We start from the raw sequence: 26,207 nt of genomic DNA on the forward strand, positions 1-26,207 counted from the left end.
ACGTGGCTCTTCGGGCCCACATTTTCCAAAACTATCAATACAAATTATTAATTATTAATAATTTGTACTTATTACATTAAATTTGTAACAAAGTCTATTACATTTAATTAAAAAAAGTCTATTTAACAAAGTCTATTTAATTAAAAAAGTTTCTTTTAACAAAGTCTATTTAATTAAAAAAATACATTAAATTATAGAAACTTCTCTTTAAATTTGTACTTATTACATTTAACATATCTTTATTTTTTTATCCCAAAAAAATCCCTTAATTTTCAACAGTGGTGGTCTCTCTACCTGCTAATACCGTTTGAGACTATCCAGCAATGTCGTTGAGAGAAGTGGAACAACCTATGAATTATATTGTTCCTTCTATTAATTTGTATTAAATTAATTTTTTTTTGTGGTCTAATCATCAATTTTCATGAAATGTTTTAAGATTTAGATATTGAAAAATATTTATATGCTAAGAAATTGAGAGAAACATTCAAGTAATTTATATCTAAGGATAGAATGATATTGTCTAACCTATTTATGCATCTCTACTCTTAATGCAAATTATTTAATATAACTCCTAAGGATTAGAATCGATATTAGGTGATTTAGTCTCTTTTACTTGAGGGGTCATGATTATAATATGTTAGAAGATGCGGGTAATAATCATATTCATGTTAAAAAGAGAAAAATCTATTACGATTGCATCAAGAGTAATTATGATAAGAAGCCTCCAACATGTGTTTCATAACTATGTATCAAGATCATCTCACAACTTTAAGTGTTTGTTTTCTTACTCTTTCATGTTTCTTACTTTGTAGTTAATTTACACTAATTTATATCTATACCTAATCAATGAATAAGATTTTATTTGAATTATAAATTACTTAAACATTAAATTTATATAACTTTGAGTATAAGTAAAATTTATGTGAATTTGATACTCGATTTTATCGTTTTATTACTATTTGTACAAATTGTTACGTTTGCCAATAAATTAACAATAACCTGATTGGTAAAGGGAGAAGTGGTTATGCTAATTCGAGCTCTAGTAAACTCAAGGCGGAAAATCTAACCCCACTTCACCTGATGTTGTTCCTTTTTGCCATTTTTGAATGATAAACTTAAATGCATGGGATGCCTGGAGGGAAGGAATGAAAACGGAGTAGAAAGATTATTTTATTGATTAGGGAGAAAAAAGATACAAAATTTGATTTATGAAAAAAATTAATTTAATACAAATTAATAGAAGGAACAATATAATTCATAGGTTGTTCCACTTCTCTCAACGACATTGCTGCACAACTCTCAAACGGTATTAGCAGGTAGAGAGACCACCACTGTTGAAAATTAAGGGATTTTTTTGGGATAAAAAAATAAAGATATGTTAAATGTAATAAGTACAAATTTAAAGAGAAGTTTCTATAATTTAATGTATTTTTTTAATTAAATAGACTTTGTTAAAAGAAACTTTTTTAATTAAATAGACTTTGTTAAATAGACTTTTTTTAATTAAATGTAATAGACTTTGTTACAAATTTAATGTAATAAGTACAAATTATTAATAATTAATAATTTGTATTGATAGTTTTGGAAAATGTGGGCCCGAAGAGCCACGTGGCAGGCATGTCATTGCCACGGTACTGCCACCACTCCGTGCGTTTCCTCACCACCATGGATCATACGGTGTGACAACACACAGAGTAGTGTCTGATTCAGTGGCATTTTCGTAATCTCTCTTAATGCATAGCACTAGCACCGCTCTCGTTCATTCATCCTCGTGGTATTTACACAGAGCTCTCTTACAAAAACAAATAAACACATTTCTCTCTCTCTCTCTCTCTCTGAGCTCGTCGAATTCGAAATCTGATCTCCAACGATTGATCTCGGTAGAGGCTAGTGCACTCTCCAATCTGCAAAAATGGTGAGCTTCCTCTTTGATCTGCTCTTCCGCAAACGCTTTTGCATTCTTAACAACCTTAGATCTGGACCGAATTCGCTTCGATTTCATGCTTTCCCACTATGCCATTCGCTCTTTCAATTTCGAATGCTTTGCTGCCTCTTACTTGAAATGCGAGCCTCGCAATTCGCTTATCTAGCTCTTGCTATTTCAATTTCAACGTGATCCACTGTGAAACCTTGTTCTGATTCGTATTTTTTTGTTTGCTTTTATTTTCTCTCTTGTTACTTGCATTTGCAGCCTCTCAGACTCGAAATCAAGGTACTAATTGTTTTTTGTTCTGATTCAATGTTTATTTGTTTTTGGTTGCCGACAAATTGTTGATTTCGTTACCTGCGAGATTAGATTTGTCGGAAACTAAGCCTAGTGTGAATGTTTTGCTTTCTGGCTACTTAATCTAACGTGTTATTTTGATTTTTGATCAGCGCAAGCTTGCGCAAAGATCAGAGAGAGTGAAATGTGTGGATCTGCATCCAACAGAGCCATGGTAATGCCTCCTCTGCTGCTGTTGTTTTGTTTCTGAATTCAATTTATGATGTGAAGCTAACATCATAATTGGGAATATCTGTAGTTTGTGAGGATTTAGTCACTAATACCGATGTTTGTTGTACAACTTTACTGTTGGCATCATTTAATTAATTGCTTGATGCAAACTTGTTAATTCAGGATTCTGGCGAGTTTATACTCTGGAACTGTCTGCATCTGGAACTACCAATCTCAGGTGTGATATTCTTTATAACTGAGATTCTGTATACTGTTATAAATGAGTTTTTTATTCCTAATTGAGAAATGTAATGGTGGATACGTATATACTGGCTCTAGACAAGCAACCTTTTGCATGGTGCCTATATGTAATGAGCTGCTGATTCACAAATGGAGGGACCTATTTTATCCATGGCTTAATTTAATAATGATTGATTCAACATACTGTATGATGTAATGACTCATTCCATGAAGAAAATATTGAATGGAATTAGCAAAGTTCTTTTAGTGATCTTTTATCTTGAAACATAACTAGAAAATATTATAGTATTTTCTACTTCAAAGTGGATACAAACTGGGAGTTGTGTGAAATTTACATGCGGGTAAGTATTTTGATGAGTAAACTGTGTTTCATTAATCTGAATCACACCCTTTCGAAGTTTCCAAAGTAAAACTAGTTACTAATCTTATTTAACAATTCTTGGAGTCTATGTTTTGGGAAATTTTTTAGACTAAATTATGTGCTTGTGAATATTTTGGATGCCTTCTTACTTTTTTCCAGCTGAGCTCTGAGATTTTGGCACATTTTGGTATTTCGGTAAAATCTGAATAATTGTAGATATTATGATCACCATCTGGCATTTGTCTTTGTTTTTTGACACTTTAAGTTATGCAAGATGGGTTTTGCAGTTTCTGGTGTATTGTGTTAGGATTAGTATTCTTGTTTTTTCTATCATGGCATCATGATCTTATAATGTTCGTTTATAATTTCATATCTTGTGACACATTTGGTATATCTTCATAGATTGTTATTAAGGGATGATAGCTTCCAACACTCCTGTTTCTATATTTAAATTCTTCATAAAATTTCTGCTTTAAATGGGTCATTAGTTTCAATGAGATTTGCTTGTGTAATTAACACTAATTTCATTTATTCTATTTCAGACCATGGCCAAATCTTTTGAGGTTACCGAGTTACCAGGTACATGAAGTCATGAACCTTTTCTGGTCCATTTGTTTGTCTATATATCTCTTGATGCATTTGCTTGAAGACACTTTTCTTTGTATATTTCATGATTTCTTACTTAGAAGACCACTGAAGCTCTTATACAACATGATTTTGCAGTTAGATCGGCCAAGTTTATTGCACGCAAACAGTGGGTTGTTGCTGGAGCAGATGATATGTTTATTCGTGTATATAATTACAACACAATGGATAAAGTCAAAGTATTTGAAGCACATACTGATTACATTAGGTGTGTGGCAGTTCATCCTACCCTTCCTTATGTGCTTTCATCATCTGATGATATGCTCATAAAGCTCTGGGATTGGGAAAAAGGCTGGATCTGTACCCAGATATTTGAAGGCCATTCTCATTATGTCATGCAAGTAACATTTAATCCCAAAGACACAAACACCTTTGCTAGTGCATCTCTTGATCGGACAATAAAGGTAGAATTATGTTCTTGTTCCTGGTTGTTTCCTATGATATAATGCATTAATGCACCTGTTGTCTTCTCTTTTCAGATTTGGAATCTTGGCTCTCCTGATCCTAATTTTACTTTGGATGCTCATCAGAAAGGAGTGAATTGTGTTGATTATTTTACAGGTGGTGACAAACCATATCTAATCACTGGTTCTGATGATCACACTGCTAAGGTTTTGTTTTCATTTGTTGCTTGATCTATCTGCTTGTACGCATTTACATATACATACATATATATATATATGAAAAGGAATAACATGGATGAAACTTATGAATCAGGTATGGGATTATCAGACCAAAAGTTGTGTCCAGACCCTAGAAGGTCACACACACAATGTATCTGCTGTATGCTTTCATCCTGAACTTCCTATAATCATTACTGGTTCTGAGGATGGCACAGTACGCATATGGCACTCCACAACTTATAGGTAATGTGAAATGCACAGATTGCTGAGTTATGAGGGTTAACATTATGCCTATTCTATTTGGCATATGCCGCTAGCTTTTCTTCTCCCATCATCATCACTCGTATTGGAAATTGGATTATTTGCTAGCGGTTGACTTTTTACCTTAGAGAATAAGGCTTGTATGGGTCTGCCTTTTTGTTTATGAATTTATGATATTGTGGTTGATGTGCCACTTCTTTACCTTATTTATTTGCTGTTTGCATTGGTACATAAAAGACTGGAAAGATTTATTTTGGTGATTATAATGTATGGATTTTGATTAAAAATTAAGATAGCACTAATAATATTGAGATTGACAGGCTTTATTTATTTCTTCCTTTCTATTTTATTTCAGTTTACAGTTTTTAAGCTGTTACTAAATTTAGTTGGAAGTATACTTTGTAAGATATATACTAATTCTCCATTTTAATTTTTATGGTTCAATTTGCTTGCAGGCTTGAGAACACATTAAACTATGGTCTTGAAAGAGTCTGGGCTATTGGATACTTGAAGAGTTCTCGTCGGTAAGTTTTTTGTGGATAGAATTTTTGCAATTAATTTCTTAATATAATTTTTTAAGCCCTTGAATAGTGCTGAGTGGGAAGCTGTGCCAAATTGTGCCTGAATTATGAAATTTTCTTATCCTTAACTCTTTTCTCGTATCGGGTGCATTCAAACAGGGTTGTGATTGGCTATGATGAAGGAACAATTATGGTCAAACTTGGTCGAGAAGTTCCTGTGGCTAGCATGGACAACAGCGGGAAAATTATTTGGTCTAAGCATAATGAAATTCAGACTGTCAATATAAAAAGTGTAGGAGCAGATGTAGAGGTATGGGCTCTGTTATTCCTTTTTTTTTTGGGCTGTATAATTTGCGAGCAAGAAGTGTTAAGTTCTCTTTATTTTTAGTGACATGTGCAAGTACTATGCTTCTTAGGTTGCTGACGGAGAAAGGTTACCTTTAGCTGTTAAGGAGTTGGGTACCTGCGATCTCTACCCTCAAGTGAGTTAATGTAGTTCTTAATATTATTTGCATTCTTTTGCATAGCTTTCGTATTTTTAATTATTTTTGCTCTCATTATGCAAAACTCGACAAAGTTAGAAAGTGGCATATGTACATTATTTAGGAAATCGGAGTATCAGACATTTTAGTTCATTATGCAGCATTTTTCTCTTTTTTCTTGAACCTTGCCCAAGTTTCTATTTTCTTTGTATTAAAAAATTTGTGATTATATGTAAGGATTAAATTGGTCATCTAGCCATGCTAGACTTTGAAATGCAAAATTTACGTGTGTTTGGTTGAGCACTTACATACTTATAAAATTGATTTAGTTAAAAGTGAGTTTGAAGTGATGTAATTTATGTTTAGGAAGTTTTATTTTAAACGTAAGTTTAAGATATAATGTAATTTAAATCTTTCAACTCAATGCAAAAGCTGCAATTTTTCACTTTTAGTTGAGCATGCTTTTAGAAACAAAATAACGATTGATAAAAAATGACAAACATGTCGTTTTTAGTGAAAATTGTGTCTGGGAGGCAAATGCGGGAGTTGAAAGGCTCCCGATGCATACCCATAACCCAAACATGCTGTAACTGCGGGGATCTTGTTCTGTTGAACTTAGATATCCATATAATATGGCAAATCAGTTGGTAGCTTGGAATTATTTGTTTGTGGCTTGACTAGTTTCTAATCTATATTCAGAGAAGTGAGTTTTAAAACAATAGTCCTTATTGCTGGTTCAATTATCAACAATATTTGTTTCATGGGTGGTGACTTATTGTTGATTTAATTTGTTGTGCAGAATTTAAAGCACAATCCAAATGGGAGGTTTGTTGTTGTGTGTGGAGATGGTGAGTACATTATATACACTGCATTGGCATGGAGAAATAGGTCATTTGGTTCAGCACTGGAATTTGTTTGGTCTTCTGAGGGAGAATATGCTGTCAGAGAAAGTACATCAAAGATTAAAATTTTCAGCAAAAATTTCCAGGTTTGTACTTTTTTTTAAACTTCATTTCCTCTCTAATCTTGTGTGATCTTGTTCTTTGTGTAATGAACCAACAAGTTCTTGCTATTTCTTAAAAGGAAAAGTATAACAAGATGTTGCCATTCTTGTGCCGTGTTAGACTGTTAGGCATCCCACAATTACAGAAGTTATGAGAGGGGGAAAAAGGATAATGGAGGGTGAGGGGCAAGGGTCAGAAAGAGGAATTAGGCTGTAATGACCTTGCTTATGTGGCAAGGGGTGTAGGAAGGAAACATGGGGGAGCAAGGATGAAAGTTAGAAGAGGATCATAGTGGAGCCATTCAGTCGTGGAGTAAGGAAATTGAAGCCTTTGGGCAGGGAGGAAGCAGCCTCCCTATGTATTGCGTTTTCTCTGTCTATTCTTTCTATTTCTGTTCTGTTTTCCATAGTTGTATGGATTAGTTCCTAGACTGATATCAGTAACAGTGATCATATTCCGGGTATTCAATAAAATTACTGTTATATTTGTGGGTTCTTATCGTTCTGTTTATGGCAAGGAGTCAAGGAGTGTGTATAAAACTATGCGAGCTATTAATTTTCGTTATGAAAACCGTTTATGTCTGAACTAGAGATTGGCAAATTTGCTTCAAAGCCAATACCAAGACTTCTTTACTTTTATTTTCGCTTATTGATTGCCTTGGTTATCACTCTGGAAGGTTCACAAAAATTTAATCCTCTCATTGTTATAGGCTTATAGCTGTCTTCGTATTGAAATAAATTTGCTCTAGGGAATACTTGGTTTAGTTGGAATTTAAACAATTGGTATTTCAGGAAAAGAGGAGTGTCCGACCAACATTTTCAGCTGAAAGAATATTTGGTGGCACTCTACTGGCGATGTGCTCCAACGATTTCATCTGCTTTTATGACTGGGCTGAATGCAGGTTGATCTATCGCATTGATGTCAATGTGAAAGTAAGTACTTTGATTAGGTGACATTTAGTTATCTGCTCTTTTCCTTCTTATTCATTGTTTAATATAATTTTGTTATTAATCTTGTGTCAGAACCTCTACTGGGCTGACAGTGGTGATCTAGTAACAATTGCTAGCGATACATCATTCTACATTCTGAAGTACAATGTGAGGACTCTCATGAACTTCATCTTTTCCTTATAGATGTTGGCTTGCTTTCAAGAATATTTTGCCCCTTACTATTTCTGCCGAATGTATATTTGACAGATCTTTACTGGTAGTGCCCTTTAAACATTTTGACTTCCACTATTGCAGCGTGATGTTGTTGTATCACATTTAGATAGTGGAAGACCTGTAGATGATGAAGGTGTTGAAGATGCTTTTGAGCTCTTACATGAAATGAATGAACGTGTCAGAACAGGCATCTGGGTTGGGGATTGCTTTATCTACAACAATTCCTCTTGGAGACTTAATTACTGTGTTGGTGGTGAGGTATTAACTCTTTTCCCTTCTAGATTTCTAGTTTAAAAAAGAATTGTGCATTCTTTTTTAATTGAACTACAAGGATCATGAGACATCTTGATGCATAATGATTATGAATTTAGGTAACTACGATGTTTCATTTGGACCGCCCCATGTACTTGTTGGGATATCTTGCAAACCAAAGTCGTGTTTATTTGATTGACAAAGAGTTTAAGTAAGTGAAACTTCTGCTTGGATTATTCAAAGTTTTAAATTGCAGTAATCTTGACTACTTTTCTGTTTATCAATTTTTTTTCTCAGTGTTATGGGATACACACTGCTTTTAAGCTTGATTGAGTACAAGACACTTGTGATGCGTGGTGATTTGGAAAGGGCCAATGAAATTCTACCATCAATCCCCAAAGAGCATCATAACAGGTAGGACTTACCTTGTTGCAAGACAATGATTGATTTTCTTTCAATATGTAGAAATATGCTTGATATGTGTAGAAATTAAAAATGTTTTTGGTAACAGAATTATGCTTTATAAAATTATGTATATCTTGTATTAGCATATTACATTTCCTCTCCACTTCTTTTTGTTTTGTTCAAGACAAGTGTGGTAATCTTTTGATGCTTATAATTTTGTATGATTAGTTGTTACATTTAATTGTTACATCTATCTTTGCTTGTCATATGCTTTTATGGTATTAAACTATTAATGCATAATGTTGCACAAATAACTACTGCATGTTCATTTGCCTGATACTTGATTTAAAATTTTGTTCTATAAGCCATATTTGTTTATTCAAATTTCAGAGTTCAGTCTTCGGATCTGAAGTTTTGTAATTAGTGCTAATATATTACCTGCATCCTAATCAAAATACTTGATTTTATGGTAGTGTGGCTCATTTTCTGGAATCACGAGGTATGATAGAAGATGCCCTTGAAGTAGCTACTGACCCTGACTACAGATTTGATCTAGCAATACAGCTTGGAAAACTAGATGTTGCAAAGGTATGCTCATGTAATATGTCTACAAGGAGATATTGTTTAATTTGTGAAAGCTGTTAACTTGGGTATCTAATTTTCTTCATTTCTCTTCATCAGTTTGATTTGTCATTTTATATCACAAATAATATACCTCCTTTTCCCATGCAGAGTATTGCAATAGAATTGCAGAGCGAGCCTAAATGGAAGCAGTTGGGAGAATTAGCTATGTCTACTGGAAAGGTGTTTTCTATGTGATTTGAATCTTCAACTGTATTTATTTAACCTATACTATGTTCTTTGTGTAAAGCTTGATTGCACTCCTAAATATCCATAGCCAAGTGTATTATAGATTTCCGTGATGGTGTGCTACTGAATTTGACCATGTGCACATGATGTATATAGACCTTATTGTAGCTTTTGATGTGCAAGAGATTATAGAGATTTTAGCTATGGCCAAATTAAGATTTGCTTCGTTGCATGTTAGAAGTTATAGTCAGGTGCTTTGAGTTGTAGATGACGACTCTAGATACAATTAGGTTGTTAAATGTTTTACTTTTTTTTCTTGTCAGAATAAGTTATGATTCTAGAATGAGGGAACTTAAATGTTGATTCTTGTTGGAAACCTCTCTTGACCCGTTGTAGCTCACCGTATTTTCCATTCTTGCAGTTAGAAATGGCTGAGGAATGTTTGAAGTATGCAATGGATTTGAGTGGCTTGTTACTGCTATATTCTTCTTTAGGAGATGCTGAAGGAATATCAAAACTTGCAATCCTTGCCAAGGAGCAAGGGAAAAACAATGTTGCATTCCTTTGCTTATTTATGTTGGGTAAATTAGAAGACTGCCTTCAACTGTTGGTAGAAAGGTAATTTTCTAAAGTTGGGCTGTTTTCCTTCCTGACATTACTGATAGGGAGGATTGATTAGAAATTTAGAATGCAGTTTACATTTATAGCTGAAGTATGCCTTTTGCAGCAATCGAATTCCAGAGGCAGCTTTAATGGCTCGATCTTATCTCCCAAGTAAGGTCTCAGAGATAGTGGCAATTTGGAGAAAAGACCTCAATAAGGTAATTTCTGATTCAGGTAGATGGTATTTACTTATGTTTGAACTTCCTGTTTTTTACCTTTGTGCATGATATTATATAATGGGAATCTGAATCCTCCACAGTCCTAACAAAAACTGCATCTTCTGCTGTTGGTTGACACCCATTCAATTATATTTGGTTATTTTATCATAAAATCCAATGTTTGGGTAGGAGCATCCGTTCTCATTCATTTGCCTTGTTTGGGTAGTCTTATCATGTTGACAAGTGACTTATGGATTAAAGAGAGTACGTATACGTATATTTTGTTGCAGGTCAATCCAAAAGCTGCTGAATCATTGGCTAATCCTGAAGAATATCCAAATTTGTTTGAAGATTGGCAAGTTGCACTAGCTGTCGAATCTAAAGCTGTGGAAACAAGGTCAGTGCAGAGAATGCAAATTTTATTGCATGTATCTTGAAATGTAGATAGTTAGTAGATTAGTGTTTTTTTGTGTGCAAAACATCTTTAACTATGCTCTTTTATTATAGGAATGTGTACCCTCCTGCGGAGCAGTACGTCAACCATGCTGACAAATCACACATTACCCTTGTTGAAGCTTTTAGAAGCATGCAGATTGAGGAAGGAGAGGAGCATCTGGAGAATGGGGACTCTACTCATGAGGTATTCTAAATTTAAAGATTACATGATCACTCAACTAGTTGCAAGAAATTCTCATAAACTACATGATATTATATTTTTGTTTTATGCCTACATAAAAATAGCCTCAGTGCATTGTTAGTTGTGGTGTTTGACTGTTAATTTATTTTGTTGTCCTTTTGTTGTAGTTGACTGAACGAAATGGAGAAGAGCACTACACAGAGGAGCAGGAGGAACAGAATGGAGAGGAAGGAAGCCAAGAGGAGGCAGTTGTAGTGGATGCAGATTCTACAGATGGTGCAGTACTCGTTAATGGTAACGAGGCTGACGAAGAGTGGGGTACGAATAATGAAGGAGCCCCGTCAGCCTAAAAGCAATTGGTTGGGGTGGTGTGAAAATCAAAATTTTGTCTCTGGTGATTAATTGTTTCTGAAGTGCCATTTCTAACTACCATTTGACAACTAGCTGTTTTTACTATAACTACCACCACCTGAGTCCTAACAATTCCAATTCCAGTTCCTCTCAATTTTTAGTGTATTGGATACTGCACAGCATCAGGCTGTATATTTGGGAATCAGGGAGGACATAATAAAATAATGTCCATTGTCAATAATGAAACACTGACTAAATCTTGTGACTATTTTCACATGATTATATACAACTATTGGTTTTGGGAGTTTGTAAAAGTCACCTCATTAAAGCTGTTTCCTTTTTAAATTTGCTTTGGTTGGTTCTTAGTTCTAACTTAAATATTCATCTTTGTCGGCAGTGCTTGCGCCACATCACTAGGTCCCATCAAGACAGTTGGTTCCAGCTTCTGGGATTTCTATCTGAGGTAGATTTAAACTTTCGTATTGCATTGGCTATTATGACATCTGGCCTTGCATTTGCAAACTTGTGAAAATCGGTAGTCAGGCCGTTTGGTCAGTTTACTAATAAAAATATTTGCTCTAGCAGGTTCATCAGTATGCAATCGAGTAACAGTTTTTTTTTGTTATTATTGTGATCTTATTACCACCCGCAGATAGACTTTTTTTAGTTTGAAAATGGATGCTCACATAGACGAGTAGTGTTGCAAAAAGAAGACCTGCTCGTGTTTGTGTGTATTGCAGATATCTGCATTGTATGTTTTTTGGATGATTATTGTCGGTTTAATGTTCTGTAATTTAAAATGCAGGTCTTCTCAAGGTGCCACGAAGAGATTTTATGGACTGGTTGTTTGTTTCCTGGTGTTGTGGTTTTGTAGTGCCCTGAATTTTGTCATTTTGCGCGTGGTATGAACAATATTCCTTAGGGTCAGTTACAATTTACTAGAGTTTATATATAGCACATTCTTTTGGGGCTTTTACCTCAATATACTCGTGCCATTGTGAATGTAGAAAAGCGGAACTAGGGACGGGTGCCTGTTTAAATTTTAGATAGTTATTTTTTTTTAATATTTTTTCTTGATCATTTTTTTAATTTTTATATTTTCCTGGATTGTAAACATGGATGGTTAATAGAGAAAATAATGATTCTTCCCAAGGATGCTTATGTCGTGTGTTCTTCAACTTGCTGTTTGCAACCGGTATTTAGGCCTAGTCTTTGCATTTCTTTTCTGAAAATGTGATGTTTTCCGTGGACTTGTGCGTTCGTGGATTGACAAACAACGCGTAAAACAAAATGGGATAAAGCTAGGTTTCTTATAAAGGATCGTAATTTGATAGTTCATAGCTCATCCTGTAAATAAATAAAATAGGGTGGCTTGGTTGGGCCGTTTGACCATGGAGTCGGATATTAAAATGGATTAATTTTAAAAGACTAAAGCGAAGTTGGGAAATAAAAACTAAGTACTATTACCGTCACTATCGTAAAAGGTTAGTCTTTCTATGAACTATTTTTAAATAGTATTTTTTATTGATATAATTTGTTATTGTAATTGGATTGGATAATAAATATTTTTTTAAATCTTCATTTATATTTATCAATGCAGTGTCAATAATAAATGTAGTAAATTTATAGTTCTATTCTTTTTTACATACTTTTAAAATTAATAAATATCTAATTAATCGTAATAATTTTATAATAAATAAATAGACATCGAAGTCCAGAATCTTTTACAAATAAATGGATATTTATTTTTTTAGTCTTACTAAAATATCTTTAAAAATCCTCCTCCTAAAATAAAATAAAATATTTTAAATATCATTGTATTCAAATCATAAAAATTGTATTGATCATAATTATTTTAATTATTGGAATCATTTTTGCTAAAAACAAAGGTATTCCTATGACTGGCCATGAGACTAATCTCCCAAGGTAACGGTCGTCGAATTGAGTTTTACTTCTTCGAACAAAATCTTTTTCTTACATGATCACATAATCAAAACTTATTTGAAGCATGCTTAAGGATTAATACCTTAATGGCCTTAAGAAAGTACTTACAATTTATAAAGTATTTTAGATAACACTTTGAATAATAAAAAATATCTTTGAATAATGAAACAAAAACGCTATCTAAAACAATGAAAGACAAAACAATTACTTTTTACAAATACTAAAACGAACAAATAATTTGGAGGGACAAAGCTGAAAAAAATACTAAATTACAAAGATAACATAATATATTTAAGCCTTTTAACTATATACACACAATATCAAATCATTGATAAATAAGCACACGAAAGAGAAACTTGTTTGCAGGAAAAGCATATATTACTTTATTTAACCCGTATACTGAATATATAAGATGAAAAAAAAAAGGAAAAAAATAAGTTTTGAGTCTTGATTTTAGATTCTAAAATTTTATATCATCCAGTGTATTTTATTAAAAATGTGCTTTTAGTTCTTCTATAAATATTCTTCATAGAAAACATTAATTTGTATTGATTGTGATGGTTTTTTTTTTTAATTAATTACAATGATATGGATTTTTTTATAAATAATATATGTTTTTTCATCAGTTATTATAAATATGTTTTTATCTCAATTTCTATTAAATTTTAAAAAATAGATAATTTAACATAATTTCTATTTTTAATTAATTAAGTTTAGTTTTACCATATACTGCATAAGTAATGCACTACTTTTTTGTAAAAGAAAGCTATCAATAATATTTCGATATACCTCTCTTGTTTTTTAAATAATGTTTTAGCTGCCAAATTTTAACAAATGTTCTCAAACTATTTCTGTTAGCACTTTGCATATTCGTCCACTGCTTCGTAGTTCCCATCTTTCTTTCTCGCATCTTAACTTTCCCATGTACCAAAAGAAAAATTATTCGTTGATAAAATTCTAAAATTAATTTATTTTAAAGGCAAAATGTTTATCCTTAAGTAAAAGAACATTACTACAAATTATTATTATTATTAAGTTAATTAATTACTGTATTATTCAAAGACAGATAATAATGAGATAATATAGGAGTTAATGTTATAAAAAAAGCCACGTGTCTATATTCTGAACTTTTTTTTCACCTTGAGAGAGAGAGATACTGGTGCCAGCTATGTAAGTATATTGCTGCCGCTATCTCTTCCCTCTCTCCGCACTCACTCTTCATCGTTTTTAGGGTTTGCACTCTCCACTCTTTATCTCTTCATTCCTTCTTCTTACATCTTTTCTTCTCATTTTTAATCTTTACTTTTTTTCTTCTTTTTTTTTCTCGCCGTTGTAACAGAATATCACGATTTTCGTTTCGCCAATTCGTGAAATCGAAAGATTCCCACAGAATTGTACGAATTATTGTTCATTTTTTTGTCTGTAAGTACCCTTTGCCTCTATGTTCCTTCGTTTTTAGCATTTGAATTGTTCCTTTCGCTATTGTTTTACTATTTGCCCTAGTTTTTATGTTTCCTCTCCTAGAAATAATTCATATTACTTTTGCCACCCAGGTTATTGGGAACAGTATTTTTGTTTCCCAGATTCCTCTGATTGGTTTTGTGATTCCAATGGTTTTTCTTTTCTGTTAATCCTCATGTAATCTTCTCTCGCTTTTATTTATTTATTTATTTATTTTGTGTCTTTCTACATTAGATGAGATTATTTAGGGTTCTGTATACTGATGCTTTAAAATTTAGAGCTAGGCAGCGTCTGAAAATATGGTATTTGAAATCTTGTTATGCTTAATCGGTGTTAGTTGTTTATCTTGTAACACCGATTAAATGTTCAGACCGAATACAAACTAGTCGAATTCAAATAATACATTAGCTATTTACTACTTTGAAATAATAAATTGCAATTCTTTTATATTTTACATTGTTATATTTACTTACCGGTTCTTGTGTAATGTTATGCTTCAAATGCTTTCTTGAGACGTTTATTCTCCCCCATTAGTTTGTGTTATTTTGTGATGCTCTATGGTATCAAATTATTATAATTTATTTATAAGGTACAAATAATGTGAGCAGATGTACTTAGCATGAATAATTTAGGTGCTGGTGTTTACTAAGCCTTCTGTAGTTTTCTTATGAAGAAAATAATATGGTTACCTTGTTAAATTTATATAGATGGGATTTCTAATCTGCATATGTTTTTGTTGGTTGGTATTTTCTTAGTTTATGGTAGTTTTCCTATAGTGTGTAACTTGTTATGAGGCTTAATAACTTATCCTGTGTGTGATTTTGTTATACATATTATGCATCATACGAGGAGATAATAAAAGAATTGTAATTTCCTGATTGCAGCTACTGTCGTGCTCCAACTTGGTAAACTAGAAGTTCATTTATTGTTTTCATTCTTCAATGGGGGATGCTGAGAATGCCCTTCCACCTACAAAGAAAAGGGCTGCTGGAAGGGAGCTCACTCGAGACACTCCCATTGATGATGAGGAAGATGCCCCCGAGCTTGAGACTGGCACTTTCAAGAGAGCCAGTGAAGAGGTTCTGGCAACCAGAAGGATGGTCACAATTCGTCGCAAACAGACTAATTCTGCTCCTTCTGCAAATCCTTTTGCTGGAATACGCCTGGTTGCTCCCACTGAATCATGTGATAATCCTGCTGAGATTACTACTGAAGTACAATCAGCTGGTGAGAACGCTGTTTCACATGATTCAAAAAGTGATGAAGGTATAGCTAAGGATTCCAAGAAAGCTGAAGATGGGAAAACTAAGCAGTCAGAGTTCAAATCTGATGAGGCAGAGGATAAAGCTACTGAAGGTAAGGATGCTGCAGAAGAAAGCAATGCAAACAAAGAGCATACTGAAGAAAAGGAAAGTTCTGATGACAAATCTGAGGTAGATAAAGAACAAAAAAAGGATGTCACTGAAAGTGGAAATGAGGCTAAGAAGGATGCTACACACAACGAGAGTGCCAGCAAGTTAGATAAAGAACAAACTGGGGATGGCAAGGATTCTGAAAACGATGATGATAAGAATGAGAACACTGACAATGTGGATAAGAAGGACAGCAAAGCTGAAAGTGCAGAGCCAAGTGCTGAAGGTGGCCATTTGAAGTCATTTCAACTGCTCTCAAGTAGCCAAAATGCCTTTACAGGTCTTGCTGGTACTGGATTTTCTAATTCCTCATTTTCCTTTGGTTCCATTTCAAATGAAGGGTCTGGTTCTATTTTTGGACTGAAAAGTGATAAGCCTTTTGGTCTTGGTTTATCTAACAATGGAAGTTCTCTTTTGGGGGCATCTGGGGCCTCTGCTATTTCTAAGAATGAGGGAAGTGGTTTAGCAATGCAGGAGGTTATAGTTGAAACCGGGGAGGAAAATGAGAAAGTGGTTTTTAATGCAGACTCAGTATTGTTTGAGTTTGCTGATGGAAGTTGGAAGGAACGTGGAAAGGGAGAACTGAAGGTTAATGTTGCCAGTGAAACCAAAAAAGCCAGACTTCTTATGAGGTCAAAGGGAAATTATAGATTGATTTTGAATGCACGACTTTACCCTGATATGAAGCTCACAAATATGGACAAGAAGGGTGTTACTTTTGCCTGCCTCAATAGTGCCAGCGAAGGGAAAGGTGGTCTTTCAACATTTGCCTTGAAGTTCAAGGATGGCTCCATAGTGGAGGAATTTAAAGCCGCTGTTATGGAACACAAAGGTGAGACATCCACAGTTCTTAAGACCCCTGAAAATTCTCCAAAGGCTTCTGATGATTGATAGACACTCCTTACTCATGCCTCATAAAGTCTGTCTTCACAAAGATAATTTGCTATTCTGAGTTCGTTTGCCCTTGTGTGGCATAGTCTATTATAGTCAAATTAGTGTACTTGAATTTGAGTCAAGTCTCCAACTGATAATGGAACTTAATTTTGGATTTAGACTCTACACAGTTTTAACGCTTGAACCCTGAAACGTTCAATAGTGCTGTTATTTCTTGAGCCTGGAATTTTGTCAAATTTCAAAATGACATATATTGAACTTTGCTATTGTGATGTTACCGTGACAAGATCACTTTTTAATTGAAATAAAAACTACTTTATTTTAGCTGTGAACTTTTCAAAGATATTCATTTCTAACCGTTGCAGTCATCGGCAGCACAAAAAAAATAGAGCACAACTCACTCACCTAGTTAGCGTCACCTAAACCTTGCATTTTTTATTTTTTTTGTGGGTTTCCACTCATCAATATCAATTGGCTAAGTTAGATATAGTGCTGCATATTCTGTTTTGCTGGAATTTATCTAATATAAGTGATAAAATTTATTAAGTCAATTGTATATAATTAACGTTTTTTGTTTAATTTAATTTGGGAGCTTCTACTGTAATCTGGGATGAGAAAGTGGGATGTAAGAAAGAAAAGTAAAGCAGGCTAATCAAACAATCACCAGTAGGTTATTGTGTTCCTCCTTTATGAAAACAAAATCTCACTAGTAGGTTATAGTCTTCCTTCTTTATGAAAACAATCTACTTATCAGAAAGAAAAAAGATCTTTTTTTCTCTCCCTATTTTCTTTTTTACATGACTGAACGTGGAGAAATGTTGCTTGCGTAGAGATGTAGGAGTACAAAATTACAAAGAAGAAAAAAGAGAAAAAACTATTTCTAACTATTTTATTGGAACAGAAAAAGTGAAATATAGAGCAACATATTATCTTAGTTGCAAAATTAGAATAAATATTTTAACATCTCATTAAAAAGTAAGAAATCAGTTAATTTTGAATTTTTTTGAAAAGGTTAAAGCTGTAATCATTTTGGAATGGAAAAAATAAATGAAAGCAGATAATGAATTTGTTTGAAGGTTGGATGAACCTGTTTAATTCATTTAATTATTTATTTATTTAAATTTGAAAAAGCAAAGTAACCATTAAGGTTTAAATATGTTATGGGTTGATTTTGGTCGTTATAATTTATTTTTTAAAAAAATGTTGTAAAATTTCATTTTTTGACTTTGTTGGTAGTGATTTTTTAGTGTTATTTCTTTATATATATTTTGATCAATTGTTAATTTGTTTTAGTCTTCATAATAAATTTAACCTTTTATTTCTTTTCTAGCAATGTTTAGATTATTTGCATTTAATTTTCATTAAATATTTTTCAAAGAGACTAATTTTAAAATTTAAAAAAAGTATTATTGGGACTAAAATTAAATAATAGACAAAAAGACTCACTTTAAAAAAATACAAGTTCTATAACCCATATAAAAAAAACAGGTCATTGTCCTAATTAAAAATTCTCAAATAATTCAAGAACTTACAAATTAATTTAACTTTTTTCAAAAATTAATTTCTAAAATAACTGAATAATTTTTAAAAAAAAATCTAAAAAAAATATTATTCAGTTTATTTTATGTGGTGGTTTTTATTTTTTTATATGATTAAACTTTATAATAGATAAATGTGCTTAAATATTTAAATTATATTATAACTAAAATTTATAATAGATAAATAACCTATTGATATATAAGTTATAGTTTAGATATATATTAAATAAAGACGTATCACATCATATTGATCATCTTATGTGATAAAAAAAATGATTAATCTCAACCTTTATATTAAAATAAAAAGTCATGATCAAAACATTTTAAAATCAAATCAAAGTTTTATTTTACTGTAAAATCTCTAAAAAAAAAAAGTACAAGACATGAAATCAAATATTTCAAAGATTTAATTTATGCCATTTATAGAAGAAAAAAAATTCATGTTAAGGTCATCACCACAATAACACCTACCACTGTAATCATCTTTGTTGTTGTTGCCACCACCATTGTCGATAGTGGTGACAACAATGAAGATCATGTTGGTGACGATGACGATGATCACGACAACGCTTGTAGTGGTGATTGTGGTGGAAATAACGATGACAACAATCATGGTGGTGATAACGGTTGACAGTGGTAACCATGACAGTTGCAGCAAAAATGATCATGACAATAGCAGTGGTGGTGGTCATGATAGTGATAGGTTTGAAATATTTTAGGATGACATAAATTAAATCTTTAAGATATTTGATTCTCTATTCGATATATTTTTTAGATATTTTAAAATTTTTCAAAAAATACAACAAAATCCTGTGGTATTCAATTAATTTTTTTTATAACTTTAAAAAAAGTTTTTTGGTATTGAAAAATATAGTTTAAGATGTGTGTTCATATGTCTTTTTAGTATAAAACACATATTCAATCATCTCATCTAAACCCTTGAGATTTTGTTAGGCTTTTTTTTATTGGTTATCAAACTTTCTTTTCTCTTACCACACAAATTACACAAATTCTCTCTTCTCTTTTTAACTCAACATTGAACACACAAACGAGATCTACTCACTTGAAAGATATAGTGAACAATTGCCAAAAAATAATATTCTCCAATATGTGTGCCATACATGTTTGCCAAATATACTTCTCCGTTTGCACTTTTCTATTTGTTTAGCAAATTAAATTAATGTTTGTCTTATGTGTTCAAGCTAATCATGTTTTTCATACAATGACTATGTCCATCATTTGCTCGACATAATATTTTTGTGATTGTCATTCTTAATTTTGTCCTCCTCAAAACTCAATAATCTTTCTATAATTTTTTCACTCTTATCGCTTCCTTTTAGTATATGATTATTATTACATCTCATTTAAATATGTCATTGAATTTACAATGAAATGACATTAGTAACTAAAAAACAAGAAATTCAACGTGTATTTTAAGTCTACTGTTCAAATCCAAAAGCAATAATGAAAATATGTTATTGCAAGAAGGATTAATATAGGAGAACCTAAAAAATATAATCAATTTAGCCATTAAAAGATTTTTAAGAATATATATTGATTTTACTTTTTTTTTTTATCTAAATTTCATAATTTTTTATTATTATTTTTACTAACTCTTGTAATTTTGAATATATTTTAAAAAGTCCATAGGATTCCTTTAAATCTTACAAATATATAAAATTCTTTCAAATATTTTAAATTCTTATAATATAAATTCACTGAAATTCAAACTATTAATAAATCTTATAAAAAAATCTGATGAATCATAATATTTCTACATGATCTTTAAAATTTAAAATCAATAATATTTTTTATGCTGAAATAATCTTTTAAAATCTTTATCAAATACACCTTATTTTTAGAGATATAAATAAAATATTTTAGATAGAAAGAGATAATAATTAAAAACATTAGAGTACAACTAATCAAAAGAAATAGTTTACCTATTGAGAGTTTTTATTCAATAAAAATTTGTGTATGATAAATTTGGAATTTTTTATAATAATGACATTAAAGTCATAAATAATGATAATTTTTTATAAATTAACAATATAAAATTATATGTGCATAATCATTAAACTCTAAAAATAAAAAATTATATTAGAATTACATAAGAAAAAGCATATATATATATATAAAAGGGTGAAGCCAAGTAAGATGATATCTCATTTGCAAACTAAACAACAAAACAAATCTTCATTTGATATCTCATTCACTGACAGGATACCTAAAGTGGTATCAAATATCATAGTGACACCTTTGGCAAAAATCAAAATAATATCGGACAGATAAATAATTTTAAAAAATACCTATCTCCATAAATTGTTTTAGGAAAATACCCAGTTTGATAAAAAAAAAAAAAAAAAAGTCGATATCTTGGAGCCACATGTCATAATTCAGTACTGTACAGTAGAGAAACCAATCTTTACTCCCAAATCCGGAACCGACATTGAACTTCCTGAAATACCCCGGATGATAAGATAATTCCACCATAAACCCCTGCCCTTATTTTTTCTTCGTCTCTCGGTTTCAATTGCCAATGACACTAATCAACAAAATCTCCCAAAATTATCCAAGACTAGGGTTTCGTTTTCTCAAGGCGCAACCCTTACCTTCCACTCTCACCACTCACCCACCCACCCCACCAAATAATTAGCCCTTCATTCTCGCACTCCAATTTCTTCCCCCTTTGGATTTGGGGTTTCCAATTGACTGCGCTCATTCACTTTTGGTTCCTCTTCGTTATTCGACGCTCCACAAAGTTTTCGTGCGTTTTGGTGTTTGCGATTGATTCAGATTTTTTCGGGATTAGGTTTTTGAGGGGTTTTAGGAATATGGCTACGACGACTGAAGAAGGGGTCGAGTACGAGAGTGATCCCGAAGAGGCCACGAGATCGCTCGCAATGCGGAGAAGGCGTGAGGCAAGTGATGACGAAGAAGGTGACGCCGACGCTGACGGAAGAGACTCCGCCACCGCCGATCGCCGGATAACTCATTCCGATGACTCCGACGGCGAGGGCGGCGTGGCAGATTATGATGACGAAGAAGAGTTGGAAGAGGAAGAGGAAGAGGAGGAGGAAGAAGAAGAGGAAGGAGAAGAGAGGGTTGGACTTGAACATGAACATGAACATGAAGGAGGTGCTAATGGCACAGTGGTTAAAGATTCCGATGATGCTGATGTGAAAGCCCCTTTGGAGGAATCAGGGAATGGAAATGAAGAAGAGAAGAAAGAGAATGAACCATTTGCGGTGCCCACTGCTGGAGCCTTTTATATGCACGATGATAGGTTCAGGGACAATGCCGGTGCACGCCACAGGTATCTAAATCTTCACTCAGACCTCTGCATAATATGCGTGTGTGTGTACTGTCACGTGGTTGATTTTATGGTTTTGTTTTGTTTTTTGTTCTTTTGTGTTTTAAAGGCGTATGCGTGGTGGAAGGAGACTGTGGGAGTCCAAGGATGATAGGAAGTGGGGACATGATAAGTTTGAGGAAATTACTTTGCAGGAAAGGCACTATAAAGAGGTGATGATTTTATAAATATGTAGTAGTAGAACTTTTTTTTTTTCGTTTGTTGAAGTGAAAGAAACCTTGCTAATGCGTTCTGTATAAAATTTAGGGAAGGAGACCTTCTAAGGGTAATTTTCGAGGCCGTGGTGGTAAAACACGAGGTGTTGACCACAGTGGAAGATATGTTAGAGGTAGCCGGAAAGGGTATGATAACAGAGGCAATCAAACTCAAGCACCAAAGAGTGTTGTGCGAGGGAGAGGACCCCAGAGGTATGAGCCTACTAATAAGAACAATGATTCAGCATCCCAGGTGCAAAATAAACAGTGAGTACTTTGTATTTTGTAGGATTTCGTGCAACATATACATGTTTAGGCTTTCTGATCATAATTTTGTTTTGTTATTTTCTAAGACCTGGGAAGCAGCCAGAGAAAGCATCACATGCTAGTTTGGGAAAAACTTTTGCTCCTGTCTCTAATTCGAAGTCTGATCCTGTGCCTGCTAAGAAACAAGTGTTTGCATCAAATTTGAATTATGCATCCCCCCCCTTTTACCCTTCGAGTTCTTCCAACAAAGATATAAGTGTGGCACCAAAAGGGGATGTCCAAACGGGTGGTACAGGCAGGACTGTTCGCCCTGGTGTTGTGGATGAGGGTTTTTTGGTTCAACAGAACAATGTACTTCTTCGAGGAAAGAATGTTGTTGATCATGTCAGCATGGAGAAGCTATATATTGATGGGCCTGGCACTCCATCTGTTGGAAAGGCTTTTAACAATATGCATATTCCACCACCTGGATCTTCTGGAGTTAATCCTTCTCAGTCTGCTCATCCAAGAGGTCACGGGAGGAGTGGAGCAGTACCAGTGCAGATGAATTATCAGCCTGTTACCTCTCATAATCAACCAAGTAAAATTGATCCAACACAACTCCCGGCTATTCAAAGAACTGCTCCAGGGCGAACTTCACCTTCTTTGCAAGCCCCTGCTCCACAGGTTGGTAATCGACCTGGTAGTGGGTCTCAAGCTTCATCTCCCCCCAAAACATCCAGCGCGATTAGTTCATTGGATTCTGGAGAAATTGATGCAGCTTCAGATTCCGATAAATTGAAGGGTGCATTGGTTGGGAAGGGAAGGGGAGCTCCACAGGGTAGTGGAAGGGGCTCTTTTGTTTATGGTGGAGCTATGGGGACTGCTGGAAATATCAGTGGTACTCATGGAGATCATAACTTCCCAACCTTCTTGCCCGGTCAGTTTTTAATAAGCTGTTTTCTTGATAAGTGTCAACAGTGCCAACTTAGTGGAAAATTTGGATCCAATATATTTATTGTAATTTTGCATTTCTGTTGTTGAAATACCATGTTCTCATGCAGATAAAGGTAGAATAGCAGCATTACTAGTCTGTGAAAAGTCAAGTTGTTATATTATTTACTGTGTTACAGATGAGTTTTTTGTGGTGAGGGTGTCCTGATTTATAAACATCCCCTTGGTTTGGCTGCGTTTGTACCTGTGATCCTTTCAGAACATATGCAGATCTTTTTTTTCTTTGATCAATTTTGCTGATTTTCATTTGGCACACTGGTGGGACACAGTTATGCAATTTGGAGGGCAACATCCCGGTGGCATAGGAGTTCCTGCTGTTGGCATGGCATTTCCTGGATATGTTGGTCAGCCTCAACTTGGTTTGGGAAACTCTGAAATGACCTGGTAAGGATATTAATGATCGAATTTTTCCAGATGTTGACATGGTTGAAATCTCCCTGTGTTCATTTGTCTATGGTGCGCACTTGCAATTTTCTAAGAATTTTATAATCAATATGATATTTAACTACTCTAATGGTTGAAATATCCTTAGAAGTGTCTTCATTTACTTTTTGTGAAAGTAAAAAACTTGTGTTCCTTTTTAGCTCCTTTTTGGAACACTATTTAAGTAGTTCCTTTTTTGGTTTAGGCTACCAGTTTTGACTGGGGCAGCGGGTGCTTTAGGGGCAGCGGGTGCTCTAGGGGCTACATATTGTCCACCCTATCTCACTGTTGATGGTGCTTATCATGCCCGACAATCAGGACAAACATCTGCAACACCTATTTCAAGGTTGGTACTTTTATAGCTTTACTATGAACTCTTGTAGTTTTACTGTATTTTACTTCTTAAAATTGCATGGCTTGGCTTGAATGGTGATCTTTATACTTTATTTCAATTTTGTGTGAACTCGTGGGGTTGGGAGAGGAGGATTCATAATGTAATGGGTTTTTGTCATGCTTTTCTTTCTTCCATGCTAGGTTTGATGTTGCTGTACCTTTTTTCTGGTTTTGTGATTTCTGTTTTCATGATTGAATCTTTACAGCAAGGAAAATAATGTGAATAAAGCTAATAATGAATGGAAATCACCACAGAAATCAGGTAAGACATTGATATTCTTTTTCCATTGATGTTGTTTACACATTACCATTGGAAGTTAATTTATTTTTTGGAATTGATCTGTCTGCAGAGCCTGTAAATGATGAGTTTGGACAGAGGCAAAATAAGCCCCGCAGGTAAGTTTATTTGTGGAAACATTTTCATTTTGGTCGTCTTAAATGAATTTTGCTGCGATGGGAATGCTTGAGCATGGTTTTACCTTTTTTTGGGGGGTGGAGGGGGAGCGGGAAGGGGTATTTTTCTTTGGATTCTAGGGGTAATAGTGCTGGCATATTTTTTAATTAGATCAACATAAACTTGATGAATGTTGGTTATGTTCCATGCAGATACTCGGAGATGAATTTTGGGCAATGAAGTATTATAGAATGCAACTTGTTTGAATAAAAAGATAAGGTTTGTTATTTTCCTCTATTAAATAATGCATCAATTTTCTTACTAGTGTTTACAATTTTCTTAGTTTTCATAATTTTTGTTTTGCAGGCCTTCTTCCTCCTGGTCCTTTGTCTTCAAGCTTTTGTTCAGGAGTACTTGGGCAGCAATATGTTTCAAGAATTTTTAGGTGATTACAGAACTTGTATTTTCGCTGGGAGTATTTTTTGAAGTTATTTTTCCCGGTTCCCTCATGTTTTGGGATTGGTTGGGGGTTTCCCCTTGGGCTTTGTACACTGATACACCTCTTTTTTTCTCTCCGTAATTCAATTTTTTCCCTTGCAGTGTTATATAACGCCTGTTCATGCTGTTCTCCATTTAAAGAAGTTAATTGCAGCTTGACAGGTGGTAGTTGCTTGTGTAATTGTGCGGTAAGTATAAATAAATTTGCAGTTGATGTCCTTGTAATTGCTGCTGAGGAAATTATGACAGTTGGCTTCTTTGCCAGATTTTTCTTGCGTTTTGCTTTCGTGAAGCTCGTGAGAAACTTAGGCAGGTTTTTCTACAACTATGAATGTGGGAAAAAAGAACGACGATTGTGTTGCAGCAACTGATTGCTCGTGGAATTGAAAATTTCTCGTGTAAATGGTTTTCTTGTTCGTCTGGTATGTACTTGTGGTAAATTTGTTACGAGACGTCAAATAGTGTAATCCTCTTATTTTTCCAAATTCAAATTAGTGTTTTTGACTGAGTGGTTTTTGCTTTTGAATTCATTGTTTCTTCTATTGAGATTTGAGACTCATCTGAAGGATGTTAATATAGTACTCTTACCTAAGACAGTTTTGGTATTCGATGAAAACGATGGTTTTTATTGTTATACTCTATCTTGGTTGATTAAATCGAAATTAATGAAATATATAATTTATGTAGGATGTGGCACGTATTTACATTAGAATGATTGTATGTCATGTACTATTAAGTGGTGATAAGAATTATTTTAAAAATTGTAGTGTATGATGATGAAAGCCAATAAATTCGGAAATTCGCTTCGTATGACGTCGTCAACAATTTGCTTCATACAAGTATTTATTGGATTACATTAAAATCTCGAAAATTTGCTTCGTGAATTTCAATCGATATTATATTAATTACGAAATGTGACTTTTTTTCATAATGGTTGGTGATGTATGATATTCCGTATGATACTAAAATTCTCCTCTACTAATCAATTTTAGTTAATTTCTTCTTCTTCTTCTATATACTAGTGCTTGCCAGTTAAAAACTCGTCCGATGCTTATCTCTTTAGCCGTTGCTTTTTTTTTTTTTTTTCCTTCTTGAATACAATTTTGGTCATCTTATTTTATTTTATTCAATGTGTACTATTTATCTTCTTATTTTAAAATAAAAATATTTGATTTTTTTATTTTAAAAATTCACAATCTTGTCTACATTATTTTTTTTATATTTTAATTAATTAAATTATTTTTAATTAATTAAATTATTTTTAATAGTACCTTAAATGAGGTTTTTAACAGTAGTGTTAAATATTGTAATTTATTTCTATGGGAATCTTAATCAAATTTTAGCAAGAATAGCAAAAGCGTTAATTTTAATTACAAATTTAAAACTGTCATT

General features: G+C 33.3%; 3 protein-coding genes across 6 annotated transcripts; all 3 read left to right on the forward strand.

The window, feature by feature from the left end:
- Positions 1 to 1,777: 1,777 nt before the first annotated feature.
- Positions 1,778 to 12,183, forward strand: LOC106794271 (coatomer subunit beta'-2). Of its 3 annotated transcripts, XM_041008524.1 has the most exons (26): positions 1,778 to 1,915; positions 2,192 to 2,212; positions 2,377 to 2,438; positions 2,618 to 2,672; positions 3,599 to 3,635; positions 3,780 to 4,105; positions 4,181 to 4,312; positions 4,419 to 4,567; positions 5,041 to 5,109; positions 5,266 to 5,416; positions 5,523 to 5,588; positions 6,388 to 6,576; positions 7,384 to 7,524; positions 7,615 to 7,689; positions 7,837 to 8,013; positions 8,127 to 8,218; positions 8,305 to 8,421; positions 8,886 to 9,000; positions 9,145 to 9,216; positions 9,644 to 9,840; positions 9,950 to 10,043; positions 10,334 to 10,440; positions 10,551 to 10,683; positions 10,848 to 10,998; positions 11,429 to 11,494; positions 11,837 to 12,183. In XM_041008524.1, the coding sequence occupies exons 1-25, from the start codon at positions 1,913 to 1,915 to the stop codon at positions 11,446 to 11,448; spliced, it is 2,751 nt and encodes a 916-aa protein (XP_040864458.1). In that variant the 5' UTR covers positions 1,778 to 1,912; the 3' UTR covers positions 11,449 to 11,494; positions 11,837 to 12,183. The 3 variants fall into 3 exon arrangements, 2 of the variants coding, with proteins under 2 accessions (XP_040864458.1, XP_040864457.1); XR_005888028.1 differs by having other exon boundaries at positions 10,848 to 11,494; XM_041008523.1 differs by lacking the exon at positions 11,837 to 12,183 and having other exon boundaries at positions 10,848 to 11,074; positions 11,429 to 11,500.
- A 1,906-nt stretch (positions 12,184 to 14,089) lies between these two features.
- On the forward strand, positions 14,090 to 16,900 carry LOC100816316 (nuclear pore complex protein NUP50A). Its single transcript, XM_003543604.5, has 3 exons — positions 14,090 to 14,207; positions 14,315 to 14,397; positions 15,321 to 16,900. Exon 3 carries the CDS (start codon positions 15,378 to 15,380, stop codon positions 16,737 to 16,739), a length of 1,362 nt encoding a protein of 453 aa, XP_003543652.1. The 5' UTR covers positions 14,090 to 14,207; positions 14,315 to 14,397; positions 15,321 to 15,377; the 3' UTR covers positions 16,740 to 16,900.
- A 3,878-nt stretch (positions 16,901 to 20,778) lies between these two features.
- On the forward strand, positions 20,779 to 25,323 carry LOC100816837 (protein MLN51 homolog). 2 transcript variants are annotated; one of them, XM_006595080.4, is made up of 12 exons: positions 20,779 to 21,596; positions 21,703 to 21,805; positions 21,900 to 22,060; positions 22,201 to 23,033; positions 23,377 to 23,491; positions 23,736 to 23,876; positions 24,130 to 24,185; positions 24,274 to 24,319; positions 24,530 to 24,596; positions 24,684 to 24,762; positions 24,918 to 25,003; positions 25,081 to 25,323. In XM_006595080.4, exons 1-9 carry the CDS (start codon positions 21,115 to 21,117, stop codon positions 24,555 to 24,557), a joined length of 1,965 nt encoding a protein of 654 aa, XP_006595143.1. In that variant the 5' UTR covers positions 20,779 to 21,114; the 3' UTR covers positions 24,558 to 24,596; positions 24,684 to 24,762; positions 24,918 to 25,003; positions 25,081 to 25,323. The 2 variants fall into 2 exon arrangements, with proteins under 2 accessions (XP_006595143.1, XP_003543653.1); XM_003543605.5 differs by having other exon boundaries at positions 20,781 to 21,596; positions 21,900 to 22,114.
- Positions 25,324 to 26,207: the final 884 nt, after the last annotated feature.

This window comes from Glycine max, chromosome 13 (genome assembly GCF_000004515.6).
Source record: "Glycine max cultivar Williams 82 chromosome 13, Glycine_max_v4.0, whole genome shotgun sequence".
In the NCBI taxonomy this organism is placed as follows: domain Eukaryota; kingdom Viridiplantae; phylum Streptophyta; class Magnoliopsida; order Fabales; family Fabaceae; genus Glycine; species Glycine max.

What these genes read in the sequence shown, in the direction of transcription:
- LOC106794271 (XM_041008523.1), top strand. An exon ending in TAGCTATGTCTACTGGAAAG is followed by an intron (nt 9,217 to 9,643) that starts GTGTTTTCTATG and finishes CCATTCTTGCAG; the next exon opens with TTAGAAATGGCTGAGGAATG. An exon ending in ATGGGGACTCTACTCATGAG is followed by an intron (nt 10,684 to 10,847) that starts GTATTCTAAATT and finishes CTTTTGTTGTAG; the next exon opens with TTGACTGAACGAAATGGAGA.
- LOC100816316 (XM_003543604.5), top strand. Translation starts at nt 15,378, where the DNA reads ATGGGGGATGCTGAGAATGCCCTTCCACCTACAAAGAAAAGGGCTGCT.
- LOC100816837 (XM_003543605.5), top strand. Translation starts at nt 21,115, where the DNA reads ATGGCTACGACGACTGAAGAAGGGGTCGAGTACGAGAGTGATCCCGAA. An exon ending in AATGCCGGTGCACGCCACAG is followed by an intron (nt 21,597 to 21,702) that starts GTATCTAAATCT and finishes TGTGTTTTAAAG; the next exon opens with GCGTATGCGTGGTGGAAGGA. An exon ending in AGGCAAAATAAGCCCCGCAG is followed by an intron (nt 24,320 to 24,529) that starts GTAAGTTTATTT and finishes TGTTCCATGCAG; the next exon opens with ATACTCGGAGATGAATTTTG.